This window comes from Battus philenor, unplaced genomic scaffold (genome assembly GCF_028537555.1).
Source record: "Battus philenor isolate CCGP_79_NKW_IND1 unplaced genomic scaffold, ilBatPhil1.0.hap1 SCAF_6, whole genome shotgun sequence".
Classification (NCBI taxonomy): Eukaryota; Metazoa; Arthropoda; class Insecta; order Lepidoptera; family Papilionidae; genus Battus; species Battus philenor.
In genome coordinates this window covers 2,600,109-2,624,305 of record NW_027181726.1, presented here as the reverse complement: position 1 = coordinate 2,624,305, position 24,197 = coordinate 2,600,109, and the positions used below count along the sequence as shown (strand labels likewise).

The following is a 24,197-nucleotide window of genomic DNA, read 5'->3' as shown; positions in this document are numbered from 1 at the left end:
CAATGGGATAAATTGCTTGTAATTGAATCTCTGATAGTGTTATGTGCTGTGTTGTAAATTTGTATTATCCAATGTCATGAGTCAGCATTTATATTTCAACCACCGTAAAAAGTAACCTAGTTATTTTAACATTAGAGGAATATTTAGTTTCACCTTCCTTCTTGTAGCATGTAGCTAGAGTGTATTTATATTTTTACTCGCATGTAATCTCAAATTATTTTATTTTTTTTCTTTTCTGTATATTTGAAAGTCCAAATGTGTAATATCTTGTTTTATTCATCTGTATGAGTGAATAACTAGATTTATTACCAGTTAAGGTGTTCATTAAAATCATAATTAGTGCAAAGCATATTTCTAGTACAACTGAACCATTCCATTTTTTTGTTACTTACTATTATAAGTACTCTTACGTACTAATATATTTTTATTTGTTTCGTATTAATTGTTAAATCGTTTAAAATTGGACTAGATTAGATTTTCAGCGAAAATTGGACAATGTAAAAATGTGTATTGAAATATTTTTGTATCGTAAAATTTTGGCATGTATAACTCTAGCGTGTAATTTAACAATTTACATCTTGATTATTTGAAATAAAATTGTAATTAAGTATTTCTATTGCGACTTTTTTTTAAAGTTAAGAATAACTCCTACAAGAGATGATGAGTAAGTACCAACTTTGATTTTGCAATAGTCGCTTTTTTTTAAGTAGGGACAGGAAACGTCTTCATAAGGTACAGATAGATAAAAGAGTTAGTTATCTTGACAGTTTGATAAACGTTCTCGCGCGGTAGCAACGGTTTGAGTTGCGATGCCCCGTCAGTTTCCCGTCTCTACATGTTGCTTGTTGCTACCACATGTTTGGGAATACGAAGTTCGGGTGCCATGCGATTGCTTGAAGCTCTTCGTCAACTTCCAGGTGGAGCTGGAGAAGCTAAATGCGGCGACCGACGAGATCAATAAGCTGGAGTTGGAGTTAGACGTGAGTTCTTTAACTTCGTAATAAAACCGTTATCACCGTGATAAGGACAAGATAACTGCGTTCTTGTTTATCACGTGTGCTGACTTGAATTACTACTGCTCCAGTTACTACTTGTTTTAACTACAACTAAGTTATGTTTTGCACCTGCGTTTTAAATTCTTAATTCCTTTAAGCGTATTACGAAAGTCTTGTAAAAACTTACTTTCGGATCAAAACTCTACTAAAAATACGACGAATAATTTTAATTTTTTAACGGCATAGCGGATCCGGTTGGATTAAAATTTCATAATAAAACAAAATATTACAAAAAAATATTCTATTAACGTTTGCAAACGTTTTGCATGAATATTAAAATTACTTTTAAATATGTTTTTATAATAAGTGAATGTACAATTCGTTTTTCAAAAGTAACATTGTTTTTAAACCGAAATATTTAATTACCGTTTATCTCATGCGTGCCTTTTATCGACCAGTTCGCATTCTCGTGCTCTGGTTAATTATATGTACATATAAAAATGAATAAGAATATTTTTTGCACCGATTGCATTTAAAATTTCACAACGTTGCATTCCAATTGCGAGAATGTTCCAACGTAGGTATTGTATTAATAAAACACAATATGTTAAACACTGCATTTCAACCGTGAGAGGCGTGTACATTTTATTCTAGTCTTTATTTTGAATAGGCACGCCAATAGCATTATATAAAATAAATATGTTTGCATATTGTAAGCGAATATAACTCAGGACATAACTATGTTAACATATATTTAGAATTAAATTTGACACTAATACTTAACACATACGCCTACGTGCTGCCCGCATTCAATTTAATTGTAGAAAATTATATAAATTATAGAAAAGATTTATACTTTGATCAAAGTAATATAATGGGAAAAAAGTTAATAAATGGTTATAACTGGGTTCCATTATTATGTCCTTGAAAGGATTTCAAGTGTCTCTAATAATATCCAAATCGGATATTTGTTTATTAAATTTTTATTATTAAATTCTGAGAACCGGATGGTGTAATGCGTGGTTGATAATGTACCGTGGGATATTAAAAACTATTTCTTTATTAACGATTTACATTAAAAAAAAACTACACACTAACATAGGCTTTCTAGATATCCAATAGGATCGATAAGATGCTATATCCAGAGTTATAAAAAATATGAGCGTGGTTTGTATTTAATCTGAGAGAACTGGAAGTTAATAGTTTACGCCCCACGCAACACGGAATGCGATAGCAAGCGATAGGAATGTACACAGATTTGAATTTAAAACTGGCCTTGAAAATTTCAGTACAATTTTAAAGTATGTGGGTTATACTTTGTGTGTTCCTATGACCAGTTTGGTTGGTAAGATATGAAGGTTGATTGGTAATAGAAATAAAAGCCTTAAGAGGATGAATATATAGCTCATATGACAGCGTAGTGTTACCAAACGAAATCAATGGTGTCAGAAATAATAATGTAATAATAGCATAGTAGAAAAGAGTATTAAAAATTCGGAACACATATTAACATTTTGGTTCACTATCTGTCCCTCCAGAGTTACTATCCGAAGTTTTTGGCCTGTCACATTTCGATTATATGATCATTTTATAATAGCTCGAAGAATTGCTTGTCTAAAGTGGCAATAGGTTAGGCACATCGTTTGTGCAAACTGATGGCGTGTGGAGCCGAAAGGTTCTCGTGTGGCGACCACGAGTCAGTAGACGCGGTGGGTAGTCCCCCCCCACTAGGTAGACCGACAACTTCGTTAAGGTAGCGCAGGAAGTCGCTAGATGCTTGCAGCGCAGGGCAGGTCATCGCGGCGATCTTTCGGAGGCCTATAACACGCAGTGGGTGTCCATTGGCTGAAAAGAAGATCATTTTATACATAGTGATTAGAAATAGGTCTATTACACCATTAACCCTTTCCTTACCGCAGTCCGTTCCGTCGAAGTGACGCTACTGAACCGTGCATGTGGGCCGTGAAATGTGCACCTTGCATGGCGGTAAGCTGATGTTCGAATTTTCTCATTTGTGTTACACATTTAAAGATTTTACTGTTATATCAATTAAAAATAGAAATGCGGATAATTCTTAGTAATTTATTTGGCTGTAATAAATCTTAAAACAGACATCTATACATAAGCCCACATTACAAGGTGGATGCCGGGTAACTCCGGCGCTGGTAACTAAAGGGTTAAAGTTTTTTATTGATGTAACTAATCAACCTGTATAGCTCGCAGGACACACCTTATTAAGGATTCAACTTGCATGTTTCATTCGTAGTCCTTAAACAAAAATGCTATCACGGCATTTATAAAATACAATGCCCGTTTTTAATTAACTACTTCTCATTAACTCATAAATAATTATATTTTTTATTGCTTTATATTACTATTAATGGTCATAAATAATATAGTTAATACGTTTATAATGCCTGCAATATAAATAAACACGACACGCCCCCAAATGTTTCAGGAGTTCAGTGATGAATCACAGTATATTGTTGGCAGTGTAACAAGTACGGTAGAAATGTTAAGAATCAATTTAGATTTGTACTGAATATACAAACCGCATTGCGGTCTGTTTGTGAACATCGCAAACCGACATTAAAAGTATGTGATAATGAGTAATTTGAGTCATTTGATATTACTTAATGTATAATATATAATAAATGATAACATATGTCATAATTGTTGCGGTTGAATAATTTGTTGATTATAGTTGTATGATATAAGTGAAGTGGTTGCCTAAATGATTTGCTAAATTTACTATCAAAAACTATTGCTTCGTGGCGATCTTTGAAGGAGGCGTAATTCTTGCAGTAGGCTGAGTATGATCTAGTCCAGGGACCCTAAAAGTGTGTTAGGTTTTCCAAGACTTGACCTAAAGACAGACTGCACATCTGAAACTTTCAAAATGCTGTAGAATTTTTTTGTTGTCATTTTAGCCTTCCCGAAAGATATCTATGGGGAAGCATATACCATAATCGCCACGCTTGGCAGGCGCGTTGGCGGTTGCAGTGTGGTATTATGATACGGAGAGGGTATTGCTACCATCTGAAAAACTTGTTCGTGAACAGTGGCAATCCTATATAATGAATGTACAGAGTGAACTATATAAGATTGTATCCCGGAAATCGAACTAGTTTTAACAGAATTTAATGTCTATTTATTTTATTAGTTATTGACAACAAAATAGTATTAAATTTACAAACTTTACCAATCGGAAAATTTATAAAGTGGTATTTAGTATATAAAGCAAAAACTAAAGCCTTGAGAGAAGTTCATTGTGAAAGAACTTGGCTTTGTCGAAATAATTTGGCACGCCGTGGACTTGACTATATAAAGCCAAAAAACTTAAAATAAACCGCTTATGTAATGCGTGAATAAAATCGAAAACAGGTCAACTCATGTGTACACTATTATATTATGGAATCAAAAAATGCTAGTCTAGAATAAGTTTACGTAACGTTATGTTGAACGTAAGGATTTTACCGAGATTTTATCTGCAATAAATCGTTAGTTTAAATTCTGTTTCACAGTTGCTCTAACTTGTCGAACAGTGTTTTTATATTTTGTAGAATCTTTTGGTGAAATATTGTAAGAAAATAATTGCATTAATTTAAAATGATATGTTTAGGTGTACATACTTTATTAGGACGTATTAGTTTCGCAGCTTAGGAAAAAATGCAATGGTATTTGGATAAATTTAACCAGATGCAACTTAAATAAAGGTAACACAGAGAGAATAGTAGCGGGCTATGCTTGGCAGCTTCGCGAGATCGAATCGGTAATGAGGAGGTGATCAGCAAAAGAACAAATGTCTATGTCTGTACTGTTACTATAAATCCTTTTTATCTCTCTGCCTACTGGATATCTGCTATGGTTTGATTGATAGAGAATCCTTATAATTCTTATAATATATTAATCCATTACAAAAATGTAAACGGTGTGCAAATAAGTATATTTCCATTGGGATAGTACGCATATCCTATCAGAAAAAAAGGTATAAACGGTAATACGCAGTAAGGGCACACATTGTGAGTTTGTTAATAATATTTATATTTTAGTTTTAAGGACCTGGGTTTTTTTTATATTATATGTACATTTTCGTTCACCATTATTGAACAGGGGTATTTTTTTTTCTCACTTATAAAGTGTCGTGTTTTCTAAGAAAGGAAATCATGACTTACGTTTACTGCAATGTTCTATCATTACTATTGTATACATATATCAGATAATATTCATTGAAAACAACAGAACATCTCCTTTTGTATGTCGAAACCATTAATTTACTACACTAATTCATTTTAATGACGAAGATTCTTGACGACTATAGGCTCCGCTCACGTCTTAATAAAAAATAGTGTTGTTGACTTTTAGAAAAGAGCAAGTGCCGGTTCGTGCTTCATAAGCGCATGTAAGGTAGACCTATTTTGAATAAAGAATTTTTGAATTTAGAATTTTTTAAATGTTAACTACTGTCATACACTTATCGTCTTTATCAATGACCTTATTCATTTTGAAGCCTTGACATTTTCTATTCTAACATATAGTTTGTGAATGTATATTTGAAAAGAATTACGTCATCTTTATATATGTTCAGTACATGCAACAAAGTTGCCAACTAATTTTGGTAACATTCCAAACCGATCAAAACTATTAATCTTTTGTTATACAAGAGAAATGAAAATTCTCGTAATACGGAATGAAATATGAACATGCCTTAACTATTTGCTGCTTGAATCATACGTTATGTCATTGGAACGTCAATGTTAAAATTGCTTTTCAATTCTGACATTGTACAGACTAAAAAAATAACGAATTCCATAAATTGTTTTTTTTAAGTTCTAAATTCAAATAATATTTTTTATCACTGACTACTAAATTATGGCCAAACATTTTTTTTTAGATAATGATAGTAATTTATGTACATAATAATTTATAATTCAAAATTTGTTCAGATTCTACTATTACACACTTCATAGGGCTTGACAATGTAAAATGTTAAGAACATTTTTTTTATATATATTGCACATACACATAGTCATGATAACTCGTCAAATAATTTTTTTTTTGGGATCTTACGATTTGAGGCGACAGGGCGAGGGGGGTTCCTAGCCTTGGACCTCTCCAAAAGTAGCAAAGCTAGAGGACTCCCGGAGGAGACTTTGCTCGGGCCGCTGCATACTACTATTCCTCTCCTCCACTGAGTGACTCCCTTTGACTCCGAACTACGTCTTTGGAACTTCGGAAAGCGTAAGCGCGGGGAAAAGTGGCGAAAGAAACTTCAGAATCGCTCCTATGTAGTATAATCAATGGTGGGCGTTCGCTGGGTATTACTATTCGGCTTTGTTTCTGACGTGACTGGTCAGTTATCGAATGGAGATGAACCTGTTTTAATCCTTTACTTGTTATATTTGTTCTCTCATGGTGACAATCTTTAGATGGGTTTAAAATTGATGTATAAATTTGACACTTTTTTATCGATGTTAATGTTTTAATCAACATTTGATCAATCCTAACCAGATAATTCTCTTTTTAAAATTTAAAAATGTACGACTGTTTATTTTTTCAGTAACCGACAATCACAAGACGTCTATGTGGCCAGAAATATCGCATTTGTAATATCAACAGTAAATTTAGAAATAAATCCGAATCTGTAATTCAATTCCTTTTATGAAAAAATAGAACGACGCACTGTATGAATGTTCGCTACCGTTACGTAGCGATTTGCATGCATGACGGCGGTCGCGTTAACCGCGTGCGGGCACGGGGTCGAACCCTGTACGGGGTCAGTGGCTGCACGGCCCACGGCGTAATAAATTATGTATAACTTCACGGTAGTCACTTGTACTCGCTGATGTGTACATGTTTTTGACGTATTCTTATTATAATGTGCATAGCAATGAAATTAGTAATCGTTTTACAATAGAAATAGTACAAGCATCATGATTCCTACCAAGTTTTAAATTCCATGCCCTTATGGGTTCAAGACCATATAGTTCCAGAGACATCGTGACGAGTCAATATAGTAGAAATCTCTTAAAGAAGAAGCGATTTACGGAAAATTATGCGTATATATTAAGGACATGGCTCCGGAATTTCTGTATTTACCGCCAACTCAATTATAAAGGTGACAGGTGGTCGACAATTCATGTTCTTGTTTATAAAAAAAATACCGCAATTATACTGCATTATTATTATTACTATTGAACACGTGGTCTTCTGTGACGTCACGGCCCTTGCGTTACCTTTTTCCAGTTCAACAAGCCCTATAATGGAAAAATTGAAACTGAATTTGAGTAAATCGTTGTAATTACTCCGTTATAAACAAAATATAGTTGCGTGTTCACGGTTTGAAAGCTATTTCAACAGAACGTTTATGTTGCGGTAATATAGTAATCAAGTATGGTATTTATGTAAAATTGCCGATTATTATTAATAATCGACTAATTTCGAAAAGGTTTTCACTTTTAACTTTTTCTTTTATACGATGTTTAGTTTATTAAACTCCTGAAACCTAATCAGGTGTATAATAAATTCAGATTAAATTGTTCAGTATGGACATCAAAAGATTATTTTTTCATATAACATTAAATATTTCTTAGTTGCCTTATTAATACCTTTTACCGTAACATATATCAAATATTAGTTGGTGTTAAAAAAATACATTAATCCATCTTCATTGGTAGACTTGTTAAGTAACATTAACGCTATTAATACGCTATTGTACACGTAAGATCAGAAAAAAACATGCAATTTAAAATAACGTAATAAAACTTCAATGGATGGTTTAATCACTTTGAGAATTATTATTTTTTATTTCGGCTTTTCGTTCTTCAATTGTATTTCGTTTAATATAAGAAGGAAATTCATAAAAAAATAATACATTATCATTAGTATTATATTTACTATACCACTTTTAATCCAAAAGTTCATCACGGTGGTGATAATAGTATAGATGTCTACCTAGCGTACAGATAGTCCCTTGCGGCCCTGCTGATCCTCGTTACGATAGCGACCAGGGTCAGAACAGTAAGGCTCAGAGAGACCAGGCTCCATAACCACTGAACAAAGCTCACGGTCAAACAGAGAGAGCAATGGAAAGGGCTATGCTCGGAATTATAGGTTAGGCTAGCCCCTCCCCCCCCCCGCCTACTAGGTAGATCGACGAGACAGTTAGATCGCAAGAAGTCGATGAGTCGACCAATGATCACAGCGGTCTTTAGGAGGAGTTTAAGCCTTGAAGTAGGCAATTTAGCCACTTCCGCACATGCAGTGGTAGTCGTGTAACAAAGTGCACCGCCCGCCAGCACAGAAACTCTGTGTTTGGCACGAATCGGTGTAACATAACTCTTGAAAATGTCCGGTGGAGGGGTGAAACACGTGTTGAGTGGTTTAACGGTGGCAGTTGTGTAATTCGCATTGTTTGCCGCATACGCATTTATGAGCGGGCTGGCGGGCGGTGCACTTTGTTGCACGACTACCACTGCATGTGCGGAAGTGGCTAAATATTGGTCCTTTTCTTACTTAGGATGGACTTCGGCAAGGTAACGCCTGATTTCATTAAATATTGAAGTAGGCATCTATCTACTGAGAAGAAAAAGAAAAATTTAAAAGCAAGGACATTTTTGTTGAAAAAAAAAATATCCATTTGTGAAAAATTCCAAAAAAACTATATATCACATTACGCATATAATTTATTCGTCCCCATAAACGGTTTTATCGATGTGCCATTATTAGGACCGATGAGCCGTAAGGGCAGCTCGAGGGGAATGAGAGAGATTTCTTTTTATTAATATCCACATACGGGAAGCCGGCGAACATTATTCAATTATTGTCAATTGCGTATTACCGTTTCATAAAGCAATGATCTATTTATAATAATTTGTATTGCGTACACAAAGGGTCGTATAATAATATTATTAAGTTTACCATGATGTTTCTAACCTATGGAATCTAATTTTGTGATTTATCGAAGTTAACTTCTACGACATATGTAATTTAAAAATTCTATCTTTTAGACCATGTAAGTATAATACGAAAACTCTATTTCAGTTATTATGACGGCATTATGTCTTACCAGTTACTCATCTAGGGTAATGTCACTTCTGTTTATATAGTTTTGTACTATAGATGAGTGCTCTATGTGTAATCTTGGACTCTTAGAAAATAAACTCGTTTGTAAAAATAATTACGTTTTACATTGCACGTTTACTTGCGTTGAACGAAATAGATAGCTTAATTTTGTGATTAATGGTTATGTAAGGAATTGAGGTCTGTGGGGCAGCTAGTTTTAATAATTATAAAAGTTCTTTATTTAATCTTTAGCAAACGAATGTCGCTTTACTCGCGACGTGTATGCGCCATTTTTAGAAATTTGCAATATCGCAAGTATGGCATTCGTTCGCTAAGGGTTTATGCATCTTTTCTCGATCTTGAAATAAAGCACTTAATTTCTTAAAAATCCGTCTATCAACTGGTCATCGTTCTAGAAAAATTCGCTAGTTCGTTAAAGGTTAAAATAAACATTTCAGCCATAGAACCTAAACGGCTGGCCATAGGTTTATAATATAAGTAAAATAGGACCGGTTCGAAGTGGCCAGTATCCAGAATCTTCCGTTGTTAACAAAGCAGTCTATACACCATGACGTCCTATGCAGCGCTTGTCAGTCCGCGGTCTCTGCTCCAAAACTAAAGCACCAGCAGTCTCCAATCTGCCTGTTATATGACCCGTTAACTGCCAGTTAACATACCAATCCGCAATGAAAATCAATCACCAATGATAACATATTAGTTACCCCAAACACTTATTTGAACGTTAATAATTATTTATTTTCAAATAATGCATACATAGTTCTATAAAAAAAATCGCTAAAACAAATGTGTAGCAGCCCTAACTGTTATTAAATGTGGCATCTGTCGCTAAGGTTGCCACGGATGGCGGAAATAGTTTATCGGTTTTCCGTTCCGCCCTCGGTGTTCCGCTTAGTGACGTCGACAGCTGCGGGCAGGGCCTACGTCAAAGCCGGAGAAATAAGGAAGTAACTTCGTGATGGTATTGTAATGTTTAACGACCTTTTTGTTGCGTTCAACTGAGAGAGAAAAAAAAACAAAGCAAAGCGGAACGGATTAGTATTTTTTTAAAATTTTGTATCTTACTAATGTAAAGGAAAAAATATAGTTGTATTATTATCAAGTAAATGACAATAATTTTGAACTTAAAACATTACATATGTGGGATAAGGCTGAATGTACTATTTTTGTTCGTTTTTATTTTTAATTTAGGCCCTCTTTTATGACAGATGTCAATTGAAGGTTGTCAAAAGTGTGTAGTAAAAAGTTTGTCTTATTTTGTTTTATAAAATACTTTAATTAATAAGTGATTGATTAGCTGATTAGCTGCATTCCTATATATTTATATTAGAGTTAATGTATCCTTTGGTGGTAAAGTATTAGATTAAGTAAGAACTTAATAGTACCACAATGCTGATTCTCACTCACAAAACTGTGGCCATAAAAATTGCACAAACCTTGTTTTCCGGTTTATCTAGTAAGGCTTTGTTAAGAGGTCAGAGAATTTGTTATATAAAATGTCTCCCTCGCAATATATTTACATATAAGCCAATAAGTTACGTAATATTCATTTCAAATACAAGGGCAGAATTAGTGTATAGAGGGAAATATCTTATGTATATGTAGATAGGAATAACGCAAAACAACTTTACGTTAATTTATTTCAATTTAATATTATGTACACGAACAGCTATTATATTTATTGTTGATATACTTTTCACCAAGCCTAGATTAATTTTCAGGAGTCCATGAAAACGTTTCATTTGCTGCTAAACGAGACGTCGCGTCGTCTGCAAGCGTTGACCAAACGGCTGGGCACCTGCGTGGACAAGTCCCGGCCTTACCACGAAGCGGTGAGCGCTGCATCCGTCGCCAGAGCAGAGTGCCAACGAGCCGCAGTGCAGTTCCAAAGGGCGAGCGGTATGTATTGATTACTTCTAGAATATTCTTGAACTATTTCAAAACCCACCATGTATTGATCAGAAAAGAAGTATCGCTTACTAATGATGTGTCCTTGGCAAGAGAGCATCATCTTACTCATAATGTCAGCCAATAGACGCCCAATGCAAGGCAAGGGGTTCCTCAGAAGGTGGCCACTATGACCGGTCCAGCGCTGCCTGTGTCCAGTGAATTCCCGCGACTTCGACTTTGTCGTCTATCCATCTAATCTAGGAGACTTTACCATAGTTTAATACAACTGCCTTCACTTGGAAGTCAAGCCCTGCTGTTGATTGAACAAATGCGAATAACTCAATAGATCACGCAGAGGGCTATGTTCGGAATACCTCTATGAAGTCGAATACGAAAATAAACGATATAGCCCAGCAGATTGGCAAGTTAAAGTGACAGCAGGCATAACGCACCAGACATCAGGCTGTTGGTGTCTTAGGTTCTGGGATGGAGACCACGGATCGGCACGAGCAGCGCAGGATGTCCACCCACAAGGTGTGCAGATGATCTTGTTAAAATCCTTAGAAACTGCCTTAGTTCGATTGTAACGATGTTGTTTTATTGGAAATCTATGGGCATCCTAAGGTTGATGCGAGGATGATGATAGCTTTATTATTCAACATCAAATAGAATCCTAAGCGATTTTGTATATAATTAAAAATATGACTGGATGGTAAGAGAAAGCCGAAAGCCGTCGAGTCGGAAGCCTGGTTGAGCCTTAATTTATATTAGAAAGAACACGTTATATTTCAAAGGTATAAGTAAAATGTCATGTAACTAAATCAATTTTTTAGTTTTAATATAACCAGGTGAAAATTTTTCAATAATATTTTAACAAAGTTTGTTCGTATAAATCATCCAGTATCCGTGTTTGATAACGCCATTACTCGTGTAAATACTGGGTTAATGTTTGCGTTTTATGATGATGAAAGCTGACATGCAAAATTTTATGTACCGAGTGGGTCGTATTGTCATGTACGTGTCGACACTTTATATCTAGTGAAATTGGTAGTAGATGTAAAATCTTTAATTGTGTAAATGTATAGCTCTTTTGCTGCCAGTTTCAGAAATAATAAACAACGCAATGAAATTTTAGTTATAAAATGCGTTTTCAAAATTCGATAACTGTATATCAAAATTAATTATTATTTACAATCTGTCCTTGAAGATTTGTGCTACCAGAAGTTATTGGCTTGTAGCATTAAATAGGAAAAAATGTAATATATTTCAGAGTGATCACTTTATGCAAGGTGTTTGGAAGTAGGTGTAAAGGCTTTTAATTCTTTTTGCTGACAAATCAGCTAAACATTCAGCTCATTTAAAGCTTTTGAGCCTTTAAAGCGTTGAAGTTAGAGAAATAATTTCAACACTTATTTACAAGCCCTACAGAGTTTCTTCTTAGTTTTACTAAGTAGACGAAAAAATGGATAAATCCTAAAATAATTTACGAAATGTATATTTTAAGCTGACGATTAAAAATGATTGTAATGACCTCGTATAATAAAGTTGTTTTTACTTTGACAGTTTAAATGACAGTTAGATGACAGGGAATTCCCCGTACCGACAACTTGCAAGGTCATTATCATTCACTAAATACGTTAAAAGTGATAACACTTATATCAACATATGACATCACAGCTAATCATTTAAAGAATGGACTGTGATAATGATAAATAATTTCAGATTTATATACGACTTATGATTATTTGTTATCTTTCTTGATTTGGCGGTAAAACAGACTAGAGTCGGGTCGCTTATCTTTTATTCCACGCGATACCAAATTGCACATTTCCTGTGGGGCGGTATCGTTTGTTCATGTCGCGCTAACATAGTCCTTGACATTCACGGTCATTCTGCAATGTCAACTGCAATTAACGTAATAAAGTGTAAATAAAATTTACGTATACATACATAGACAAGTTTATTTCGTCGAAATGTCGAATCATTAACGATATATTATGGTATACGAGGGTCAAACTGAAAGTTCTTAGAAAATCAAAAATTAAGCATTCTAGCAAGTTATTAGTTTTATTATAACTTTTCAAAATAGCGTCCATCTACATCAATACATCGCTGCATTCGATGGAACCATTGAGAAAAGCACCTTGCCCACTCGGCCTTAGGGGTCTCTTCAACGGCGTTTTGAAACGCAGCCACTGCTTCTTCGGCGTCCATAAAATGTTTTCCTCGAAGTTTTTCTTTTATTTTCGGGAATAAATAAAAATCGCAGGGTGCGAGGTCGGGGCTATACGGCGGGTGACCCAGTAATTCCACGTCTGAGGTCGCCAAATAGTCGATCGTTTGCCTGGCGGTGTGCGACGAGGCATTGTCGTGATGAAGGAGGATCCTGCTGCGAAGTCGTTTCTCTCGAACTTTTTCCAAGACAAGTGGCAAACAGTTGTTAGTGTACCACTCTGCATTAACCGTTTTCTGATCCTCTAAGACAACTGTCGCGTAATGACCTGTCTTTCCGAAGAACGAGGCCACCATCTTTTTTCCAACACTTCGACCTCTCTTCACTTTAGTTGGCAACTCTTCGGAAGGAAACACCCACTGAGCAGACTGTCTTTTGGTTTCCGGATCATAACAGTAAATCCAGCTTTCGTCACCCGTTAGTATGTCGAACACAGCATTTGAGTCACCTCCGTTAAATTTTTGGATCATTTCTCGGCACCAATCAACACGGCGGAGTTTTTGAGCCTCGGTCAAATTATGCGGTATCCAGCGGGCACAAAGCTTCCTGACCGCTAAATGTTCATGGAGGATTTTGTGCACTTGACTCATACCTATGCCTAGACTTGTCCGAATCTGCTGATAGGTCACTCTTTTGTCAGTCTCTATCATACGCCGCACAACACTGATATTGTCTTCAGTCGTCGCTGTAGAAGGCCATCCCTCACGCAAATCCTCGGTGAGATTAGTTCGACCACGTTTGAATTCATTAAACCAGTTGTAAACTGTGGCACGAGATGGGGCTTCATCGTGAAAAGCCAATCGAAGTCTATCATAACTTTCTTGTTGACTTATATGACATCGAAAGTCATAAAAAATCATTGCACGAAAATTTTCTCGGCTTAAATTCATTCTGACGTGCACAGACAATTTTCAATTTGCCGCCAAATCGTAAAACAAATGACAAATGAATGAAATGTATACTCAATATTATTGGTAAAGAGTTCTATTTTCAAAATTTAAACTTATTTTTTTAATATAATGCTTTTAAGTTGCCAGTTCTAAAAACTTTCAGTTTGGCCCTCGTATACATCAGTCGTGTTACAGGAGGAACGTCTTAGAGTCATAGGACCAATGTCTAGATTTTTAATTAATCAAAAATTCATAGTAAATCTATCGGGCCTATGCCAAGCTTTGAACTTTACCCCGCATTTGTATAGCTTCGCTTCGAAACCGAATGCCGGGTAGGAAAAAAGATGTTTTTTCCTACCCACCATTGGTTCGGAGGAGGTCACTATCGCCTCCATTTTGATAGAGAAAGAAGGTGGAAAAACCTCAACCTCAACTTTTATAAGACAGTAGTCAGAACAAAATAAATAGAAACAAATGAATATTAGAAATAATTATAATAGAAATAAATTAAATATGTAAATACTAATATTGAAAAACAAAATTAACTAAATATGTTGTGATATATAATATAAATTGTATAAAAAAACTATACTGCAGTAATTGAGGATGGATTGAGGATGGAAGGATATTAGAGCGGAAGAGAAAAATAGACTGAAGTATGGAATGAAGAACAGAATGATAGAGATTGTGAAGAATGGAAGAAGAGTATGAAAATAATAAAAATGAAGTGAACATTTTTATAAAGAAAGTAAATCCCTGTTCCTAACAAAACAGGGGTTGGAACGAATATTAAAAAATTAAAAGCTTTGAACTTCTTACAGCTAAAAGTAAACCTTTAACTGCTTAATTTTGTTTAGAAAAACTTTTTCTGTTCGCTTAATTATTAAAGTTAGACGAGTATACTCGACATTAACAGAGTATATTATTTCTGTCTATAAAAGCAGGTAATTTTGATTAAAAATTGTTGAGTTTTTTTTAAAAAATTTATGTTTTTATTTGACGTTAAGAAACAAAAGTTATTTTATTAATGAAAAAAAAATCACATAAAGATAAAATCAAGGCATTATAGCAATGAAAGCAGAAGCAATAAAATAACAATCGAATTTTAAGAAATCTTTGATACATAACTAAAAAAATAAATTAAAGGCAATAACAGTATTTAAAGCAAGGTGCAGCATATAATGCTACCTTGAATATCTGGATTCTCTTCTAACATTGTTTTTCCAAGGATGCCAGACTAGCGAATATTATAAAATGTACATAGTCTAAAAGATATTTATTAGGCCTTTCTCATGGAAAAATATACAGATGACTTGTTTAATAATAATACGAATCCTATTTTTATATCTTCACGACGAGTATACTCGAAATTGTGAAATAAATATTCGTTTTGCTCTGACGAGTATACTCGACATAACAGTTAAAGGTTTAAAAATAACACTTAATGTTTATTTAAATATTTTATTTTTTCATTATAATAATGATTCTAGGACCTTATTCTAGACGTTATTATTATTTATATATAGTTATTATTCTTATTTTAACATATCAATACGAATAGTTATATGTCATTTTATCATTGCATATTGACGACAGTAATGTATGAACTGCATGATGATATCACGGCCGCGAGCGTCTCGGGGCCAGGTTAGTTCGCGGCGCAGTTAACGAGTGTCAATTCGCGCTAATTTGCATACGAAAGCAGTGCGCGGGCGCACGTGTCCGTGACGAATGCTCTGTGTACAAATACATCACTGTTTAACTACCGTGACCTTTGAGACATCAGGTTTTACTTCAAAATTTATGCATGCGTTCTGCAGTTGGAAAACATCACCGTGTAACGGTTTGCAGTCGTAATAAAATGTCTAAGAGTAACCCACCATATTACCTCCCCAACGCAGTAACATTGAAACCGGCAGTGTCTGGTTGTAATTTCTTGACATCGATGTACACTTCTGTCTATTATGTCTGAGTTAGGACTCGTAGTAGGTAGTTGGAAAACATCACCGTGTAACGGTTTGTAGCCGTAATAAAATATTAAATAGAATCAGGCGTTACCTTGCGGAAGTCCATCCTAAGTAAGAAAAGGACTAATATTTAGCCACTTCCGCACAAGCAGTGGTAGTCGTGCAACAAAGTGCACCGCCCGCCAGCCCGCAGATAAATGCGTATGCGGCAAACGATGCGAATTACATAACTGCCACCGTCAAATCACTCAACACGTGTTTCACCCCTCCACAGGGAATCTTCAGGAGTTATGTTACACCGATTAGTGCCAAACACAGAGTCTCTGTGTTTGAACGCTGTTTGTGTCTCTCATCACTGGGTAACGGTCTATCGTAATAAAATTGCTAAGGCAATGGAACCTAGTGAACAAGTTGGACTGACGACATAGTTCCCTGCTTAGACATGAGGTCGCGGGAAGTCGGGAAGACCTTTGGCGGAGGCCTGTGTATAGCAGTGGGTGCCCATCGGCTGAAAAGATGAAGAATGGGGTTCCATTTCCAGAAGAATGGGGGAGTGAAACAATATGACAGGTTTGTCATATTGTTTCACGATATATACTCAGTCCGCAGGGAAGGTAACGCACTCTTCTATTTTTGACGGGTGATGAACTCCGTGAGCCTTTCCGGCTTTTAGTGTCATTGAACTCTCAACACGAAATATTAAGTTATAGAATATTAAAGACGTCTCAACTTGACGTATCTGTTGAGCTCTGTCCGTCGGTATATTTTACAGAAAAAACGATTGATTTTTACCGCTCCGGCATTGAAAATTTAAATACTAGACGGCAAAAGGTTGTTGATAACGAAGGTGAATATATTGTTGATTAGAAATACAAACTTGTTAAAAATTTAGTCATGTGAATTTAAATTAAGAAAGCGACATTACTTTCCGGTACCCCTAATAGATCAACTTGGTGATGATTACTCAATAGAATAAATTTGATTTAATCTAAGCTAACATTAAGTTTATAGAATTGTTTTATTCCATAAACGAATATATATATATATAAACATATCATAAACGTGGCATGTTTTGTTTTAATTGATTAATTAAAACACTAATTAATACCTACTCAGTTGTCAGATCGATTCACATATCTCTCCTTAACACTTTGGCTATCTTTATTCGAAAAATGGTCACAATATTGTGTAAGTGCAAGGGTGCTTTGGTTTTGACTTTCAAAATCCTATCTTACACTGTCAATAGGTGTACAGTCTAAACAATATGTTAAATTATTTTAAAGTAGACATTTATAGTGTGATAGTAACCACAGGAAATCTTTCAAGATGATAACTAGATTATTTTTATGTACATAGTCTTATTTAAATTTATATAGATGTATATAATAATGTTAAATAAATAATTCAAATTAAAAGGTAACAATAAAAGAGCAAAGATGAGTTGGCTGATATTTTTATCACAAAAACTAATTAGTGTGTTGGGTTTATATTTCTTATGTCACACACTAACCGGGTCATAACCTTTATCCGACCCGGGTGCGGCTTGTAGGCGGACACAGGAACCAGTTATCGTGCCACTCGTATCAAAATGTGTATAAAATTAGACCTCATTTTTCTGCATATTTTTTTTATTAATATTCAAAGATAGCACGTTATTCGTTTTACAGTATATTAGTTTCAGGAAGGCATGATCGTATGGAAAAAAAACTCAGTCTTGTCTTGTGTTATTGTTTAGATACTTAATTCTTTGTTGATAATATGAAATTTCTAGAATTTTTAAGTCTAGAAACTTTTCGAAGACTTAGTTAAATCTGAGTTATATCTCTTGAGAATCATTTAAAGTATATATCATTATTTATTTAGCAAATCTGAAAACTATTATGCTTAGGTAAGATGTAAAAATAAAAGCGATTTTTATTTCAAAACGTTTGAATTAAATTATTACTAAACATGAAGGTCTTTGACCAATGTAACACAGATACCAGTGATGACATACGGATCCGAGACGTGGTCACTTATGACTGGCTTTATAAGAAAGTTCATCTTCTCCCAGAGAGTAAAGGAGAGGGCTATGCACGGAGTTTCGTTGCGAAATCGAATCAGAAATGAGCAGCTCGTAGCTCGAAGAGTTGCTCGTTTGAAGTGGCAATGGCAGGCACATTGCTCGTGCAACCGATAGCCGTTGAGGCGAAAAGTTTCTCCAGTGGCGACCACGAGCCATGACGCGGCGTGGCTAGATCCCCCACCTAGATGGACCAACGACATAAATAATTAAGGTTCCAGGAAGTCGCTGGATACGGGGTAACCCAGTCCTGAAGAAAAAAGTCATTACTTAGCTTTTTGAAAAAAACATTCACTTGTAAACGCATCTTTAGAGTTTGCCATTTACTAAAGATGTTGAAATATTGTTATATTTACTATTGTCGGTTGATATATTTTCATTCGAGATCGTTTGTTGTTACACGAGATGACGAATTAAATGTCATGTCAAACGATTATTACTTTTAAAATTTGCGTCTGGCATCTCGCACGATAATTGTGTGGTAACCGAACGTTCCTACGTAGGCGGCGTGCGATATCGATGACCTTGCACGGACCGTTATGTTGTTTGTTTATTTGATAGCGATTGCGTATGCCGACATTGTTGTTTGATCAAACGTTTGAGCTAATATTATACGAACGTACACAAATATAGAATCAGAAGTTAGACGCGCAGTTGGTGGCGAAGGACTGTAATACACGTCAGAAGTAATAATGAACCCCTGCTTACAAACTCCCCTTTCTTAAGGCTGTTGTATATTGTTGTGTGTATGAATAAGATTCCCATATCTTTGACGGTGTCTGAACTTTATACTGTATTCACCGTCAATGTAATGGACTTGCCATCGTACTCTTACGGGTTACGTGGAAGTCAAAGCACAACGTCAAATTACAAGTTAAATTGAAAGTCCAAAAATAAATAAAAAAACGATTATCGATGTAATGGCAAGACAACTTTTTTCACAGTGCAACCGTGCTGCATTGTGAAAAAAATTGGTGCATGTAAACGAATCCTCATCTCGCTTGACTGAGAGCTGTGATGCGAATAGTTGTTAATTTATTAGTAAAGCTATTTGTGTAAAAACAAATTATAAGGATATTGGATACTACAGTAGTATTCCACCAATGCCCTCATTGCTAAGTAAGAAAAGGACTAATATATAGCTACTTCCGCTATGTAGCAGTAGTGCCAAACACACACTAATCGGTGTAACATTACTCCTGAGGATGCCCCGTGGAGGGGTGAAACACGTGTTGAGTGATTTAACAGTGATAGTTGTGGAGTGATTTAACGGTCGTAGTTGTGTAATTCGCATTATTTGCCGCACGCGTAGTTATCAGCGGGCTGGCGGGCGGTGCACTTTATTGCACAACTACTGCTACATAGCTGAAGTAGTTATATATTAGTTATTTTCTTACTTAGGATGGACTTCTGTAAAGTAACGCCTAAAACTATTAGATACTCGTTGCTGAGTCGTGACTTTGCCCAAGAATCACCTTCTATTTTATTATTTTGAGGTTTCAACTACGTATGTGGCTTTATTAATCTCATCGCAATCGCATTATATTTACTACCAAAATATTTAGAGACTAGGACGATGATACCCTTCTATTAAATAGGTCGAATAAGGGGCTGTCAGTGAGAAATCACCCGTGTATTATTCCTTCTACAATGGCAAGGAAAATGAAAGCCGGGCTTTATCAATGTTGCGCATTTACGTATTTAAATATTTTTGACTCAAACACATTAGCAGCGGTTATGTCACCGCTTAATTCTGAATTCAAATCGAAATTCGAATTTGAATTCGAACGTGCTATAATAATTTAAGTCATAAGAGTATTGTGGCCAGTATTACGGAGCGTTTTCACGTGAACGCTTCAAGTATTAAGCATATAGCGACAGCCATTTGAAAATGTTCACACGAAAATGTCCATACCAATAATATGTATACTTGGCAATTATAATAAAATAATTTAGTTAGTTATTATTGTGTTTTCGGATAGATTTACTGGAGTAATAAATGTTACGCTTAAATTCATTGTAAAAATAAATTATCTGAAAAACAAATAGAAAGATGTGATGTGAAAACCAATTGTTGATGAAAAACATCAGTTGACAAAATTGAAACACGGATCAGCAGACTTAGGACATCTACCCATATGAAGCACAGATGAGAGAAGCACTTGTTAACGTCGTCAGAATACACTGAATGCCTATTGAAAATCTATAGGAATGGCCGATGTCAAGCAGGTGACATTTTACGTCTGAAATAATGATGATACTTGCCCTGTAACATTTATAAATATTTTATTAATTTTGATATGGCATACAAAACAGTCACATTAAATAATTAATATTAGTTTAATGGTTAATTTCTTTTTCTTTTTTTAAATAAATAGAATTTGAACTGTGCGTTCTTAGGCTAAAGCTTTTGGGTTAGGAAACTGCACCAAATCATCATCAGCCGATAGATGCCCGCTGAAAGGATTAAGCTTCCCCCGTAGACCAGCCTTGTGCTGCCCTCATGCAGCGACATCTCGCTACCTTGGCTATGTCATTGGTAGATCTAGCAGGGTACTTCTAGTAATATGACTTAGCAAAGAACCTATTTATTTTTCGTGATAGAAGTAGGTGGCGTATGTGGAGAACACTTAGAGCCACAAATTACAATTATAGCTAAATCTGTTCTTTTGCAAGAGTTCTTCTTTGTCTTGTTATAATCGTGAGATATCGACGTAAAATACTGAGTACTTTGACATTCCTAATTTAAACTTGGTACTTTTTGTGACTTAGAAGACGCTGAATGCAAGCCGCTTCCAAATTGTCGTATAAGAAATCTATGGGCTCGGCATATGTCCTGTAGTGATGACAACTGTTTATGACATCATCTTGATCGCTAACGAATTGAATCGTAGGAAACAGTCTAATCCACATTTATGTAACTAGGGTCGATAGATTATTCAAATAAATATTGATTACAAGCAACAAGTGTCATATGTAACAACATCTGCCGGCAGAACTGCACGCGGCTGCGAAGGAGACGGTGACCCTGGCGGAGCAGCGCTTCGTGAGTAAACAGGATGAGTGGCAGTTCGATAGCAATTGGCAGGAGGTGCTCAACCATGCGATTATCAAGGTCAGTCACACCTTGTAATGTATTTTAAATTTTAGGTGCATAATCTCACTGCAAGGCTTAGGGCTCTGCCAAATATGGCATAATACATCTGTTTACTTCTAAGACAAAGAGATTTCGACCTTTAATTTGAGACTTACGTCTCTACCCATACTTAAACCGTCAGTGGTCGTTTGAATACAGAAGACGTGTGGAATCTCTAACGGTGTACTGTTTAAAAATAAATATAGCTTCTTCCACAGTGCGTTCTATGTTCTCTCGATGATCTTACCGCACTTTTATCAATTTATTTATATTATTTGTGTTTTGGGGAGTGGTAGTCAAGCGGTAGTGGACTTGAGATTGTAGGTCGAGGGTTAGATTCCCGGAATACAATCTTATATAATTCAGATTGTAAGTGTTGACTACTAGTTTTCAGAGGATGGACAGCACCATCCTCTGCATACCATAATACCACACTGCGATCGCCAGCCTGTCTGCCAAAAGTGACGATTATGATGTGTAGTGGGCAGAAACGACTATTCATCTTATGAATGTTAGAAGCCCACAACGAACGCAAACGATTTTTTGTGTGTCGTTACATGGATACATCTTTTACTTTAGAATGCATGGTCACGAATTTTCTTCCCAGGCGGAAATGTCTGATGTGCAAATTACATAATATATGTCTCTCAGTGTGAATGTCTTAGCTGTGCAGACTAATACAATTTACAAATGGAAATAGATTTTTGGTGATTGTGTAACCAATAAATGTTATCTACGCGACCCAAAGATATAAGTATGTTTTTAAACAGGTCATGGATGCGGAGAAGAGGAAAGCAGAGAGCGGACGGGAGCACCAGAAGAGAGCAGCTGCATACATCGCAGCGGAACGAAAGGTAACGAATAAGTAGATTCAACAATATTCCAATGATTTAAAACAGGTTCTCATAGTTTTTTTCTCGTGGACCACGGTTTCCATATACACCAATACCTCGCGTTGCCTCGTTTCGTTTTACAAGTTTCGTCGCTGCTTAATTAGTACTAATTTTCACTGTGCGTTGTTAGATTTTCGAGGTTGCATTGTTTTGGGTTCGAGTCTTTACATGGTTTGCTATAGATCTTAATTCACTTTGCGTCATGTTTTTTTTTTTGGGATGTTAATACGATGCAAGTGAGGTATTAGTGTAAAGGGTATCCATCCATAGGTTCCGGGAGACCTGTAGCTAAATTTCTACCATACTTCTTTCTTGTCAACAGTGGACAAAAGATGTGAAAATTCTCTATACGACTCTTTGGGATGAAAATTTGCATACGTCCAAATTTTTACAAGTAACATTCACTAAACTTTTTAAAATATTTTTTGACTATATTGATAGGTGAAGTAAAGGCAACATTTTACTTCTTCACTAACGTAACCAGATACATTTTCCCACGGTTTCCTGGTGGACCAAGTGGACCACTTTAGGAACTAATGATTTAAAATATGAAATCCACACGAGAGATCTGTTCATATCAAAAATCATATTACAGGTCACACAGCTGGAGGAAAATTTAAAACGGAGCATAATCAAATCGCGTCTGTATTTCGAAGAGAAAAAACTTTGCGATGAGCAACTCCAGACACAGAACGAAAAGATCGAGAAGCTTCAGCGCTTGATCGCGGACGCCAAATTTCGCTACTCAACTTCACTCAAAGCGCTCGAGGAGATCTCCGAGGAAATCCACAGACGAAGAGGGGAGTACCCACCAGGCAAAGAACCTATACCAGTTGGACCAAGAGAACCGGGCGTTGGAGCTGAACGCGATCCAATACACGACGAATCTCAACTAGACGCAAGGGACTCAGAAAAGGACGACGAACCCAGCTTACAAGAACTAAGGAAACGAGTTAGAGAATTAGCCCTCAAGCCTATAGACCGTAGCGACGTAGACACTGATGAAGCCTGGGCGCAGGAGCTGAACGAGACGATCAACAAACTGGACCAGCTGCTCATGATGAAAGAGAATAACCAACAAAAGAGATCAAAGTTCACAGCCAGCTCGCCGAGGAACTCTAGCGCGCCCACAACCAGTACAAACACCGCTTACAGAACCCACCCGCCGAGCGACAGTTGGAAAACGGACTCTAATCTCACCAGAACAAAGTCCATAAGCCGGGACGTGGTATTCGAAAGCGCGAACCCGCCTATTAGTAAAACAGAGAAGTCAAAAAGCATGATGTCTCTGGATGTGCTGGCACTGGCCAGAGACACGACCATGATGGACCGCGAGTCATACTTGAAGGCTGTGATAGAAGACAAGTCGCCCACTGGGACATACACTGAAAGCAACTCAGACAGAAACGACAGCCCGGACGATATCCTGATGGTCGAATGTGACTCCAGTGACTCTACACAGAACCCCGTGATCAGAATGACCAGTTCAACTGTCACCGACAGTGATCACAGCTAAATTGACACCAGACTGCCGGGGAGCATCATTAAATACAAACCATTACCGTATTCCAGAAGTCGGCAACCTGTTATAACCTGCTGTTCACCTAGTAATCTATTTTAGTGAACCGTGTTAAATTTTAAAGGAAAGCATAATGTGTTAACGTCTCTTGAAAGCTCAAATTGTTAGATTTTGATCGGTGGGTTAAAGGTTGCCTATTCCTACTGTATGGGAAAAAAAAATAGAAAAGGAACTAATCCATATGAGTGATGAACGTGGTTGCATAAAGTTAGCTGTCAATTTTAGTGATAGTTGTGTTTTTGGTTGTGTGTTGCCAGTAAGTAACGTCTTTTCCTGTCACTTCATTATTCTAAAGTGTTCATATCATTCCTTTTCAAGCTAAAAATACATTAAGCACTTTCAAATATAAATAAATACTAAAACACGAGCTATATTAATATGCACTTTATTTGCAAACGAAATTTAAAAATAAAAATTCTAATTACACATTTTAAAAATTCAATGATTTCGTACTCAACATTATTAGAAAT

General features: G+C 35.9%; 1 protein-coding gene across 2 annotated transcripts in view; it reads left to right on the top strand.

Moving 5' to 3' along the window:
• Window positions 1–24,197, top strand: part of LOC137930160 (SH3 domain-binding protein 5 homolog) — a 28,170-nt gene extending 3,973 nt beyond the window's left edge. The window contains exons 2-6 of one of the 2 annotated variants that reach the window (XM_068773303.1): window positions 918–980; window positions 10,799–10,976; window positions 21,116–21,234; window positions 22,026–22,109; window positions 22,744–24,196. In XM_068773303.1, coding sequence (XP_068629404.1) covers window positions 918–980; window positions 10,799–10,976; window positions 21,116–21,234; window positions 22,026–22,109; window positions 22,744–23,664 — 1,365 coding nt within the window. In that variant the 3' untranslated portion in view covers window positions 23,665–24,196. Of the gene's footprint in view, window positions 1–809; window positions 981–10,798; window positions 10,977–21,115; window positions 21,235–22,025; window positions 22,110–22,743 lie in introns of those variants that run through there. The other variant, XM_068773302.1, reaches the window with a different exon arrangement.